This window comes from Heteronotia binoei, chromosome 17 (genome assembly GCF_032191835.1).
Source record: "Heteronotia binoei isolate CCM8104 ecotype False Entrance Well chromosome 17, APGP_CSIRO_Hbin_v1, whole genome shotgun sequence".
NCBI classification, from domain to species: domain Eukaryota; kingdom Metazoa; phylum Chordata; class Lepidosauria; order Squamata; family Gekkonidae; genus Heteronotia; species Heteronotia binoei.
Genome location: NC_083239.1, coordinates 32,463,237 through 32,477,291, shown reverse-complemented (window position 1 = coordinate 32,477,291; position 14,055 = coordinate 32,463,237). Strand labels below are relative to the sequence as shown.

Here is a 14,055-nt window from a genome sequence, read left to right as displayed (position 1 = left end):
CTTTGCTCACCACCACTATGAACAAACAGTAGCCTGGCTGCTGCCCTTTTCCTTTTTTCTCTCCCCTTCCCTAACACAGCATGCGGAGCAAAGGGTGGGGGGACAGTCAAGAAGTCTCTGTCTCTCTGAGAGAGGGGAACATAAGAAAGTGGTGGAGGAGCACAGCTGCTGTGACTAAGAGCAGCTTTCATCGACCTTCCAGGTGTTCTGTTCACCTGCTGTCTACAACTTGCAATCAGCACAGCTGTACATGCAAGAAATTGCTTGTGTCCAAACCATTTGTGTATGTCCTCAGTTATGTAAAAAAGCTGACTGCACATGCCCATTCTCAGTGCAGATTTCTGATGACTCGCAGAAACACAGAGCTGGAAGGGGCATCAAAGCTCATCTAGTCAAGCCCCCTGCACTACTCAGGAAATTTACAACTACCCCCCCCACACACACACACACTTCTCTAGTGCCACCTGCTCTATGCCCAGAGGAATGCTAAATACCTTGAGGATACCTGGTCAATGTGGCCTGGAGGAAAATTCCTTACTGAACCCAAAGTGGCAATTGGTATTACCCTGGGCATGGAAGAAAGGTCTATGAGAATTGAGTGCTGGCTCATCTCTTCATGCCCTCCCTCTCATGATCTGCGTAAATTCCCACATCCACTGTGCCTCCTCTCCATCTGCTCTTTCTCACATTCTTTAAATCCATATAACATTTAAATGTTTCACATTGTGAATGAGTTACAAAGGTGAGGTATCTTTCTATGACCCCCACAGATTCAAATGGGTGCCACTCTGGGAATAAAAATTGTTGCTAACTGCTCAGCCAGCTGATCCCTCTATCTTTTAGAACTCTCCGTTCTAGTTTGAACAGCCTGTAGAGGTGAGATCACTGAGAATATTGGGTTTATCAGGGAGTTGAATAGGACATGAATTTCACTGCTTTATATGGATGACATCTGAGAAGCAGCTGGACAAACACTTGTGTGGACAGACTAACACCTGTCAGGGACGCTCTAGACTGATCCTGCATTGAGCAGGGGGTTGGACTAGATGGCCTGTTTGGCCCCTTCTAACTCTGTGATTCTATGATTCCAAATAAAGGATGAAAGCTTTATCCACTCTTTGTGGCTGGTGTCAAAAATTAGCTGTACTTCTTTAAAATCAGCTGATATGATCCTACTCTGTCTTGATGCAGTTGGACTAAGAAAACTGTTGTTGATGAGTTATTGCGGGGAGGATCAGCTTATTAAAAATTCTGATAAGCCAAGTGGTAGTGATCTTTGGCAGGAGAACTTCAAGATATGGGATTGCACAGATGTCTTCAAATTGATCCTTGGGGATTCATTTCTCCAAAATTAATAGATGACAGAACAGGGCTTTTTTGGGGCAGGAGCACACAGGAGCGGAGCTCCACCCAGGTAGGCCAGGGCTCCAGCTGCCAAGCTGGGAAAGGTGAGGAGAAGCATCTGTAAACATCTCCCCACTGGGTTCAGCCTTCCCAGGCTGCCTGCTGCAACGGGTGCACTGGGGAAGGCATGGGACAGCTCCTGCTGGGCTTCTTCTACAAAAAAAGCCCTGGAAGACACAACCCTTTTCAAGCAATGGGACTAAGGGCTGACCAAACCATTAATAATATTCTGAGGTTCTGGAATTTTTTTTTTTTTTTTGAAACAGAAGACAGTACCCTCAGTAGAAAGTTGTCCTTGGAAATGTTACAGAACAAAGTTTGAGTCCAGTAGCACCTTTAAGACCAACAAATTTTAATTCTGTATGCACGCATCTTCAGATACATTGTTCAGAAACATGTTAATTCATTGTGTTGATGGGCAAGATTGCAATGTATAGACCACTCAGTGAAAGAGAATGCTCATGCAGACAGCCTTTAGTAAAAGACGGAGGCCTTTTATTGTGTACTAGAATACAATAAAACCACGGGAGAATATTAAACTGGAGAAAAATTGTCACATTTATAGCTATCTGGGTCAATATATTGAGCTTTACTACGATATTACCTTTGGTATTTGTGGTTCTGATATTTTTTACTGTATCTATTACTATTCCGTTTGTACTTGCAATAAAAGATATTCTGAGGTTTAGGAAGCACAGTGGGTGAAAATTAATTCTCTTTGTGTTTAAAACATGTGGCACCGCTGTTCCCACAAATCCTATAAAGAGGTACAAGCTCGGCACAGCATGGCTGCTTTGTGGTTAATATCATTTAAATACAGTGCTTACAGTGCTTACAGCTGAACAAAATTTGAGTCCGGTGGCACCTTAAGACCAACCAAGTTTTGTTTCAGATACCTAGGCCTCATTTTGGGCAGGAGCTCACAGGACCTCTACATTTTATTGTGCTCTTTCTTTCTTAACCCTCCCCCCAATACTTGCTTCTGGACACCATTGTTCAAATCCCCTGGGAGAATTTTGCTGAACTCTAAGATTTGACACTCACAACCTGAGTTTGATCCTGGCAGAAGCTGGGTTCAGGTAGCCAGCTCAAGGTTGACTCAGCCTGCCATCCTTCCGAGGTCAGTAAAATGAGCACCCAGCTTGCTGGGGGGAAAGTGTAGATGACTGGGGAAGGCAATGGCAAACCACCCCGTAAAAAGTCTGCCAAGAAAATGTTGTGATATGACATCACCCTAAGGGTCGGTAACAACTCAGTCCTTGCACAGGGGACTTCCTTTATCTTTTACCTTTAAGATTTGACAGACTTTCTAATATTTCCCCCCACAAAAATGGGGAAATAACCAAAAACATATAAAGCAGACAGATGGAAATCTTCATCATGCCACTGTGGCCAGTAAAGTAATTTAAAAAGTATGATGGGAGTAAGGTTTCATTATGACAATTATAATTCAAAAAGCATTCTAAGGTAAAGGCTGAACTGATATAATTTAGTACACCTTCCGGTGATGTCAGGGGTGTGTGGCAATGTGTGTGTGTGTGTTAAGCAGGAACGCACAGGAACGCAGTTCCGGCTGGCTTGGTTTCAGGGGTGTGACCTAACATGCAAATGAGTTCCTGCTGGCTTTCCCCACAAAAAGCCCCATGTGAAACCATGGTGGTGTTAGAAGGTGTGGCCTAATATGCAAATTAGTTACTGCTGGGCTTTCTCTACCAAAAAAGCCCTAGATGAATTGATTCAATAAAGGAAGCCATGGCTCTCTGTTTGCAAGACCAGGGCGAGGCTATTACCAATGGGACGTTTTGGAGGTCATTCATTCATAAGGTCGCGTTAAGTCAGAAGTGACTTAATGGCCTTTCACACACCCATGCACACATACTTGCAGAAATAGTTGGACTTAATGGCCTCATTACAACTTTCTACTTGAGTGTAATCCTTTGTTTTAAAAGCAAAAGAGCTTTTCTAAATGTGTGTGTGAAGGGTACTTATCACCCAACAAGGGCTCTTCCTGCTTCCTCTTTAGATTGTCCCCATCTTGTGCATTTCAGATATCTTCCAAAACTCACACTCTCTTTCTCATCTTTGTGAGAAAATCAAATAAAGGGATATTTATTAACTCGCACTTTTGTTAAATCAAAGGGGAACTACTGAAGGATGACGATAGCATCTTTATCGTTCTAAACTTTTATATCTGAGGACCTTCTTAATTCGTAGTCATTTCCCTCCAGTTCCTCAGAATGTACATTTGTTATTTCATTGCTTAAGGAAAGAATATTCAATTCTGTCCCTATTTGGGTTAGCGCACTGGTCAATATTTACACAATGTTTCACGCATAATGCTCCAGCTCCTTCCTGGTTTTGCTTTCATGAAAATCCAAAATAAAGCCAGTCACCATAAAACCAGGCTAATATTTACTTACATTTCCCCCCTTATTCCTGTGACACAGCTTGTATTTCCCTTCCAAACTGAGATCGTATTCCCCACTTAGGTCATGAGCCCACTGCTATTATTGGACATAGAAGATAAAGTGCGGAGTCGCCATAAATATCTCACCACATCATCCAATTCTCTGTTGAGGAATTTATGCAATTCATTGTGCGGCGGGTATGCATGAGATCTTCCTCATGCAACCTGCTCTCTGTGCCCTTGACTTCAGTGGGAGACAAGGCTTTTTCAGTATTGGCCTTTTGCCTGTGGAATGCACTTCCCCTTGAGGCTCAATGGACACCTACTCTACTATCTTTTAGGCATCAGAAACCATTTCTTTATAGAAGAAGAAGATCACAGATTTATACCCCACACTTCTCTCTGAATCAGAGTCTCAGAGCAGCTTACAATCTCCTTTTATCTTCTTTCCCCACAACAGACAACCTGTGAGGTAGGTAGGGCTGAGAGAGCTCTCACAGAAGCTGCTCTTTCAAGGACAACTTCTATGAGAGCCACGGCTGACCCAGGGCCATTCCAGCAGCTGCAAGTGGAGGAGTGGGGAATCAAACCTGGTTCTCCCAGGTAAGAGTCCACACACTTAACCACTACACCAAACTGGCTCTCTGTCTAAGCCTTTTTATTAAGGTGTTGGATGTTTGAACTAATTTTCAGTGTCTGTTTCCAGTCCAAGAAAGCTTTCAGATAGCAACACTCTCAATTACTCCTAACAATTAAGAAGGACACTTTTACATAATAGTCTCCTACTTTGGTGTATTAATTGCTTCACTCTTTTCCCCCCTGTAATTAAATCCAAACACAATGTGACCTATAAACTTAGCCTGTTATTGTTGTTTGGCCTTTGTATATGTCAAAACATCTTCATTAAGTTGTATGCTAATTTACTGTTCGCCTATGCAGAGGCTTCTGCCTGTATATATACCTGAACTGTTAATTTCCATTTCTATGTATTTGAGGAAGTGTGCCTGAACACGAAAGCTCATACCTTGAACAAACTTTTGTTTTTCTGAAAGGTGCCACTGGACTCAAAATTTGTTTCAGGTACTCCTTTTAAGGCATGATATGCTTCAGGTGGTATTTACATCCTCACTGGGTTTTTAATAGTTCATTAATTGTTGTATGCTATTTCTGTTCCATATAGCAGCAGCTTGGTGAGGTAGGATTAATCTGAGGCTGGAAAAAAAGTGACAGAAATCAAAAAAGAGACAGAGCATGTGTGAGAGAGAAGCTAATCACAGCCAATATCAAATCCAACCAGTAGATGTCGCTCCACTCAGCAATTTTTGCAAACCTAACCCAGATTCCAATGTGCAGAAAGCCACCTCTCTACTATCATTCCTGCAGTCTGTGGAAATCTGTATTTGTTTTGTCCTCTGTTCCAGGCTTATGTTCTCACATAACACTTGCTTTGCATTATGTGAAAAGGATCTATATACTAATAGCCATGAGTGGAAACCCTTGCCCCCATCTGTGGGTATCTAAATCTGCAGATTCGGGGCTAGCAGAAACATTTCTGCAAAGTTGGGGGAGATGGGGGAAGCTGCAGTAGTGGTGATGGGACAGAGAATAGTCAGATGGAGAAGCGATCCCCTGTGAATATTGCAGGTTTTCTCTTGTTCCCTCCTATTTCCTTGGTTTTGCAGTCCCAGAGGACTGCCAATCCTGGCTTGGAAGATTTGGAGGCAGTGTTTGGAAAGGGCAGATTTTGTGGAGGTGAGGAAGCTGAGAAGGAGTATGATGCCATAGTGTCTGCTCTCCGAACCTGCCATGTTCATCAGGAGAACTGACCTCTGTAGCCTGGAGATGAATTTCAAAAAAACGCAAGTGATAGTTAGTAACCCTACCCCCAGATAGACTGAGGTATTATGTAATAAAAAGGGGAGCCATTGCAGTGTTGAGTTTGCCATGTCTGGGCCTGGAACTTCAGCAGGAGTTCCACTGATCACCTGGAGCTGTCCAGTGGGGAGGAAGGAAGGAGGAAACATCTCTAGGGTCATCAGTGCTTGGTAGACCAAAGACTCCTCTGACTTCACAGCCTGCCTTTCTCTCTTGGCTTTGAAGCACACCTGTACTGCTGGAAAGAACAGCTTGAAGTTTTATTTTCAAAAAAAGACACCTAGTGGTGGGTGGTGGGTGGGATTGAGCACATAATTCAAATGCTTTGCTGCCTCTTTTGCGCAGGTTGCTGATGTCATTAACTGCCATACCAAGAGTATAAGTTTTTGGCCCTACCATATGAGGTCAGTTCTAACAAGAAACATTTTGCTGTGAACATGTATCTTTTCAATAAAGTCCTTATTTGTTTCAGATCAAAGAGGTTGAGTTGATGAGAGATGCACAGAACCTGACAGATGAATGTTCCTTTGATGCAGCTGTTGTGACAAGGGAGAACGTAGGTTAGTGTAGGTGCTTGAATTGCTTCAGATATACCTCAAGCAGAATTTGGCACCATGCCATTAATGAGAATTCTTTAGAAATAATAAATGAATAGATTCAAAGGGCATGTCTAAATATTTTTAAGCTAAGCAATTGTACTTTTAACCTAGTTCTAGAACAGTATTAGGGAGGGTCTTGCTGAGGTACACATTCCCTCATAATTTTTTCCTCATGTTTTGTCTTCCAGTGGTGCCTACAAACTAAGACCCCATTGCTCAGCATTGGTAAGAACTGTTTACATTTATACTCTTGAGCACAACGTTGAGTGTTTTCTGTGTCATACTTAATACAGTTTAGCCAACCATCAATTATACTCTAATTTCCAATAAAACTGTGGGACTCCTGCCCTTCTCAAGAATCACTAAAGCCTGTTTGCAGAACTATTCCAGAGTGACATCTTTTTATTGGCTTGATTTCATACTTATTTGAGCCCCTTCCCTAAAACAAAGAAATGTGCCATGCTCTTATGGCTAGAACGGGTGGAAACCTCAGTGAGAAACCATTTGGATTCAATGTAGGATCAATTTCATTCTCCATAGAGGATATTTAGGCAACCTTGATCAAGATACTCTCTTGGAGTAAATTCTTTCTATACAGTTTAGGGGTGGCCTATGGTAGCTCTCCAGGTGTTTTTTGCCTACAACTCCCATCAGCCCCAGCCAGCATGGCTGATGGCTGGGGCTCATGGGAGTTGTAGGCAAAAAACATCTGGAGAGCTACCATTGGCCACCCCTTCTCTATGGTTTTCCCAAATACTCTAGCAATTTGGGAGGGCAAAACTCTATGGCCACCCCTGCTATACATGATTTGGGGGGGGGGGGGTAGGGGCACACTTGCTCTTAAGATTTGTGAGAATTATGGAAATAAAAAACACAATGTTACTCTTTGTTACAGTCAGTTACACCAAAGTGTGCTAAAGAAACCATTAGTAGGGAAACAGGTTTCAAGGGACACACTGCCAGCATCTGCTCTTTAAATGATCTATTGTTTTTCCCAAAACAAGAGATCAAAATGTGCAGAGCCAGCATGGTGTACTAGTTATGAATAATGGGCTCTAATCTGGAGCACCAGGGTTGATTCTCCACTCCTCCTCCACATGAAGCCTTCTGGGTGACCTTGGGCCAGTCACTATTCTCTCTGAACTCTCTCAGCCTGACCTACCTCAGAAAGTGATTGTCATGGGGAGAGGAAGGGAATACGATTGTAAGTCTCTTTGAGGCTCCTTAAGGTAGTATAAACCAGAATATTAAAAACCATCTCTTCTTTTTAATTTGGCAGTATTTCATAATTTGGGTTGACTTTAGGAATAGAGAATATTTCTAGATTCTACTTTTGAAATTCAGCTCTGAGAAATTCTTTTAGAGTTTCTTTGGCCCTTTCCACATTTGGACCTCAACCCAGGTTTTCTCTGAGTTTGACTGGTGGCCATTTACTTTGCATTTATCTCTGGTTATTAAAGCACCCATATACCCTGGGACAACTGTGGGGAAAACCGAAGTGACCTCAACTCAATGTGGAAACAAAAAAACCTCTGAGATTAAAAACAGGGTTGAACGCTATTGTAGTGTACAATGTCAGTTCGGGGGCAGGGTTGAGCCAGTATTATAGTGTGGAAAGGCCCTTTGACTCTTGCTGATGAGTTTCAAGGCAATAATATTAAACACCAACATCCAAATAAAAATCAATGTTTTAGTTGTTTTCCCCTCCAAAATCCCTGAATCTAAAAGATTTATTTATTTATTGTATTTACTTCATCAATACCTTGCCTTTCTTCCAAGTAGGGACCCAGAGTGGTGTCCATCATTGTTGTCTCTTCTGTTTTAGTCTCACAAAAACCCTGTGAAGCAGGTTAGGCTGAGAGACTGTGCCTGGATCAAAGTCACCCAGCAAACCTCCATGGCAGAGTGGGAATATTACAGGCAGAGACCAAGCAAGCAGTACAGAAACATACCACCGTCCCAGTTCTTCAGTCTTCAGTCCCCAGGAAAAGCTGTGGTACAAAAAGTTGAAGGCCGTTTCACATGGATATGTGGGAGACACCCTGGTTTAGTGGTAAAACACCTGCTTGGTGTGCGGAAAGTCCCAGGTTCAATCCCTGGCTTCTCAAGTTAAGAATAGAGAATATTTTCTAGGCATGTTAGGTAGCAGGTGATATGAATGACTTCCACATGAAACTATGGAGAGCTGCTGCCAGTTGAATAGACAATATTAACCTCGATAGACCAATGGTCAGATTCAATATAAGGTAGCTTTGTGTGTTCCTATTTGCCACTAGCCATGCATATGCTTATATCTTTATTTAAACCAATCAGACCCTGCCTTTAAAAAGTATGCAAGGTCTGGAAAATTCATTTTAAAATTCTGCTCACAAGCTACAACAAACAACAAAACTGCTGCACAAAATTCTCCCAAAATTATTCATGAAAATCAACCTGGAATGTAGAAGATAAACACAAGATTCAGATCGAGACATTGACAAGTGAGGCTGAGGTTAGTCGATAAATTGTTTTACATACTTACAAAGAGCTGGTTGTTTTTGAAAAGCTGGTAAAAATTCATAGCTGTTAGAGGTCCTATGCCAAATCTTTCATCATAAAAAATCGATAGTTCATTAGATATATTTTAGCACTTCATTCTTAATTGGCTATCTGTTAAAAAGATTCCCCTAATACATCAGGAAGCACATTATTTAAAAAAGAATGTAGACACCCAAGATTAGAAGCTGCCTTCTTAGAAGAATATAGTGTCAAAATTCATGTAGAAGTCACATAATAACATAAGAGAAACCATGTTGGATCATGCCAATGGCCCATCCAGACCAACACTCTGGCCGTTTTCCCACTTACCTTACCCCGGAGCGACGTCCCTCTTCACTGCGCTGCGTCTGCGCGGATTTCGCACAAACTGCTGCACAGCACCAGGAAGAGCCACGTAGTCCCGGGGCTTTTGTGTCGCAAATGTAAACCTGCTTTTTGGCGGTTTACATTTGCGACACAAAAGCCCCGGGACTACGCGGCTCTTCCTGGTGCTGCGCAGCAGTTTGTGCGAAATCCGCGCAGACGCAGCGCAGTGAAGAGGGACATCGCTCCGGGGTAAGGTAAGTGGGAAAACGGCCTCTGTGTCACACAGTGGCCAAAAACCCCCCAGGAGCCATCAGGGGGTCCATCAGTGGGGCTACAACTACAAAAGCCAAACTTCCAGGACTCTGTGCCAATGTCTCTTTAAATATCTCTTTAAATTCATAGGCTGCAAAGCTCTTTCACTGTAAAGGTAAAGCAAGCACCAGTCACATACGACTCTGGGGTGACACTGCTTTCACAATATTTTCACGGCAGACTTTCTACAGGGTGGTTTGCCATTGCCTTCCCCAGTCATCTACACTTTCCCCCCAGCAATCTGAGTACTCATTTTACCGACCTCAGAAGGATGGAAGGCTGAGTCAACCTTGAGCCAGCTACCTGAACCGAGCTTTCACCGGGATCGAACTCAGGTTGTGAGCAGAGTTTAGGATTACAGTACGGCAGCTTTACCACTCTGCGCCACAGGGCTCTTATGTTCTTTCACTGTAAGCAATTGTAACTACAATTGTAATTGTGAATTCTACCTGAATTTTGACACAATATTGTGATGCTGTATTATTTTGATAAGAATATATTGTTTGGTTTGTGATTTGGTGCAATTTGTTTCCATTGCTATTTTCACCAAAGCCTCTCAGAGTTCAGCCTTCTTACAAGAGGCATTTTGCTTTCTCTTTCCTACTCAGGATGGCTCCACCATCACCCAACCCTTACCCAGATTTCTAACAGGCTTCAAAGAGCGGGGTAATGCTGGACCTGGCTGGAGATGACAGATGGCTGCTTCTCCTCAATCACTAAATTTTCATTTATACTGAGTTTCTGTTCCACATGCATTGCCAAGGATAGAAAGCAGATGTGGTGCAGGGAGGTGGTAAGCAATTGCTACAGTCAGTGAAAGTCGAGTGATTAGTCTATGGCTGTTTAAATTCCTTTATGATTCATGGAAATATGACATCCTACTGGTGCCTCAACAGACGACATCTGGCACAGGGCAAGGACACAGTGATCTGTGAAGAGTCACAACCTTACCCAGTAGCCTCTTTGAACAGTTGCCCTGTTCTGTTCACCCAAGCAGGGGACTGGGGGTGAGGTCTTCTTACTCTCACCTCACTGATGGGTGGAGCTCTATAGAGATTTCTGACCTTCAAAAAGCAGAGCTCCCCACATCATGGGGGTTACTATTAATATCTGTTTTTGCACCATAGGAAAAAGGTAGGGAGGTGTTGCATCTATGAAAAAATTAGCTCATCTTACTAAATCTTTATGCTTCCTCCCAAAACTTGTGTATTTCTCCCCAAGGAAGAATTTCAAAATGTCTTCAGATAAAATCTAGCTGGAACAGGGGTGGTGTTTGGAGTTCTCCTGGAATCAGAACTGATCTCCAACCAGTGTTCCCTCTAAACTGAGTTAGTGTGAGCAAGCTCACAGTTTTTAAGCATCCGGCTCACACATTTTTGTCTTAGCTCAGGAAAAATGGCCCTAAAGCAAGCAAATTTATGCAGTGGCTCACAACTTTAATGCCAGTAGCTCACAAAGTAGAATTTTAGCTCACAAGACTCCACAGCTTAGAGGGAGTATTGTCTCCAACTTGTAGAGATCAGTTCCTCTGAAGAAAACGGCAGCTTTGGAAGGTGGATTTCCTGGCATCACATCCTTGCTGACCTCCCTCTTCAGGATCTGCCCCCATTTCTCCAGGAATTTCCCATTCTGGAGTTGGCAACCCTGCATCCTCTGGTGGGGGACTTTCATGCTCATACAAAGCATGCACGCAATGCAATGACATCACTCAGAAATGACGTCATTGTGCCGGCAATGTCGTGAGCGGCTGCTCTAGGCGTTTTTGGGAAAACTCTATGGCAGGGGTGGCCAATGGTAGCTCTCCTGATTTTTTTTTGCCTACAACTCCCATCAGCCCCAGCATGGCTGATGGCTGGGGCTGATGGAGTTGTAGGCAAAAAAACATCTGGAGAGCTACCGTTGGCCACCCCTTCTCTATGGTTTTCCCAAATGCTCTAGCAATTTGGGAGGGCAAAACTCTATGGCACCTATTGTACCTTAGAGTTTTCCCTCCCAAATTGCTAAAGTGTCTGGGAAAACCATAGAGTTTTCCCAGAAATGCCTAGAGCTGCCGCGCAACATCGCTAGCGCGATGATGTCACTTCCAGGTGACATAATCACACCAGCGATGTCAGGGGAGGTTCCCCCTGCCAGCCCAATGTGGGCCAGCAGGTTGGGAACCTCCAGGGCAGGAGAACCCCCACCCGGCCCGGGGGCTTGACAGCCCTAGCAACCCTTAGTGGTAGCTCAGATCCCAGATCTGAACTGATTCACAGGGTAATTATGAAGACTACTGCATGGAAATGGCACTGAACACCTTAAAGTACAGTATCCATTATTTCATACAGGTCTTTTGTTGTTGTTGCAGGAACTCCTTTGCATATTAGGCCACGCACTGTTGGAACTCAGTCCTAAAATGGCTGACTGACTCCATCTTAGTAATAGTAAATGTTGTTTCTGCAATGTCATGCTGAGTCATGCTGCATCATGGCCCAGCTGTTACCTGTTACTGAGGTAAGGTGGAATGACCTCACCTGAAATTAGGCTTTGTGCTGACTCACAGAGCTGATGCAACCTCTGGTGAGCTTGCATGATTGGATGTGTGTATTTAGGGAAGCTCAGTGAACTTGCTCTGTCTGCCTGTAAGGATTGTGGGTACTGTGAGACTCACTGTCTGGGTGGCAGCAAACACTGCTGGTGTTGGATCCTATGCTACTGTGCTTGGATTGTGCTGTGTATACTTACTGGTGTATACTGTTATCTACTGAAGTGTGTACTGATTACTGTGTATGACCTTGGCCTGGCAACGACTCTGAATATTGGATACTATCCTGGTAAATATATTCTACCATTGAATACAGTTATCTCTCTTGTCTCTTAATTCCTGTGTTTGCCTGTCCCTCTCCTTCAGCTCTTCTGCTGCGTGCAAATTCTCTAACACGCACCCCTGATAGAGCCAATCCTCCAAGAGCTTACAGGGCTCTTAGTACAAGGCCTACTGTAAGCTCCAGGAGGATTGGCTACATAAGAGGGGTGTGGCCTAATATGCAAAGGAGTTCCTGCTACAAAAAAAGCCCTGCACATATCCTTCCCACAAGAAGCTTGGGGGGGAAGTATATATGGTCCCCCTCCCCATTTTATCTTTGCGACAGTGAGGTTAGGCCAAGATCTCACAGAGGTCCAGAGATGTTCAGGACCTCAAGAAAACATGACATCTAGTTTGGCCATAATTTAAAGGAATTTTTTCCAACCTCTGAGATTAGAAATTAACTGTTTGGGGAGCGTGCGGGGGCTTTGAAAATGGCCTGATATGTAAAATCTGAAGGTTAAAGCCAGTGGGCACAGGAAGGTTTAAGTCTGTTTGTTCTTAATTCCCCTCCCCCCAATTCCTGTTATCTTGGTTTGGAAGTCATGTTTGCTGAGATCGCGTTTCATTCAGCCCTTACAGCAATCACTTGTTGAATGAATTCTTCTTTTGCCTAGCCAAGATCAGCCTCTCGCTCTAACCATCTGACAAGGGTATTTGGGCAAAGTGAGCTCTACCCTCATTGTAAAAGGCCTCTGTCAATATCCCTGAAGAGCTTGCCATAAACAGAAGTGCCTCCCATATGGAACTCATTTATTTTGCACAAATATTTGCATGATAGTTGAGTGGGAAGTCTATGGGTTGAGACGAGGGGGCAGAATCTCAAAATGTAAATTTACCCAGCGACTATTCCAGCTGATAAAACATTGGCATTCCCCATAATTTCTTTTTAATCAATACTGGAGAACACAGAATAAGGAACGACTTGCTTTCAAATTATCTTCTGACCTTTTGAATTTTTCTCCTGGCTACCAGAGACTTGGATGAGAGCCCACGGGTCCACAGTAACTAGAGCTGCCAACCTCTGAGTGGGCCCAAAAGCTCTCCAGACTTCAGAGATCAGTTTCCTTGGAGAAAATGGTTGCATTGGAGCATGGACTCTATGGCATTGTACCCCACTGATGTCCCTCCCCTCCCAAACACCATTGTCCTCAGGCTCTACTCCCAAATCTCCAGGAATCTCCAGTCCCAGAGTTGGCAATCCTAACAGCAGGACTTTTTTTGTAACAGGAACTCTTTTGCATATTAGGCCACACGCCTGATATAGTCAATCTTCCAAGAACTTGCAGGGAGTACAGGGCCTACTGTAAGCACCAGGAGGATTGGCTACATCAGGGGTGTGCGGCCTAATATGCAAAGGAGTTTCTGCTACAAAAAAAAGCCCTGCCTAACAGTAGCTAGAGAGCTGAAAGGTGATTGGCCACATGCTCCACAAATCCCTTCATCCATCTTTCTTTGCCATTTGCTGTGTACCCGATTGTGAATGTGGGATGTGTAGGATGAAGGAGGATGAAGAGAGCAGCAGGATACTGTTGAGGTGGGAAGGCCCTGAATCCTTTCCTTTTTAAAGACTGTTTTGAGGATGAGGAATGATCTCAAGTTGTACTCTTCCCTTAAGGGGAAAGGGAACAAACTGGACCTGAAGAGGCTTTCAGATACTCGAGCTTTAATCCTGGTTTAACTCTATCCCCAAACTGACTTTCTACACTAGAATCAGAGAATTGGAGACATCAACTTTATGACTCTATGATTCTATGGTTTTAGTGTAG

General features: G+C 43.5%; 1 protein-coding gene across 1 annotated transcript in view; it reads left to right on the top strand.

The window, feature by feature from the left end:
- The first annotated feature begins 2,135 nt into the window (after positions 1-2,135).
- The window catches only part of LOC132585756 (IgGFc-binding protein-like), a 78,584-nt gene continuing 66,664 nt past the window's right edge, over positions 2,136-14,055 (top strand). Inside the window, exons 1-3 of the mRNA XM_060257641.1 lie at positions 2,136-2,171; positions 6,159-6,242; positions 6,474-6,510. Coding sequence (XP_060113624.1) covers positions 2,136-2,171; positions 6,159-6,242; positions 6,474-6,510 — 157 coding nt within the window. The remainder of the gene's footprint in view (positions 2,172-6,158; positions 6,243-6,473; positions 6,511-14,055) is intronic.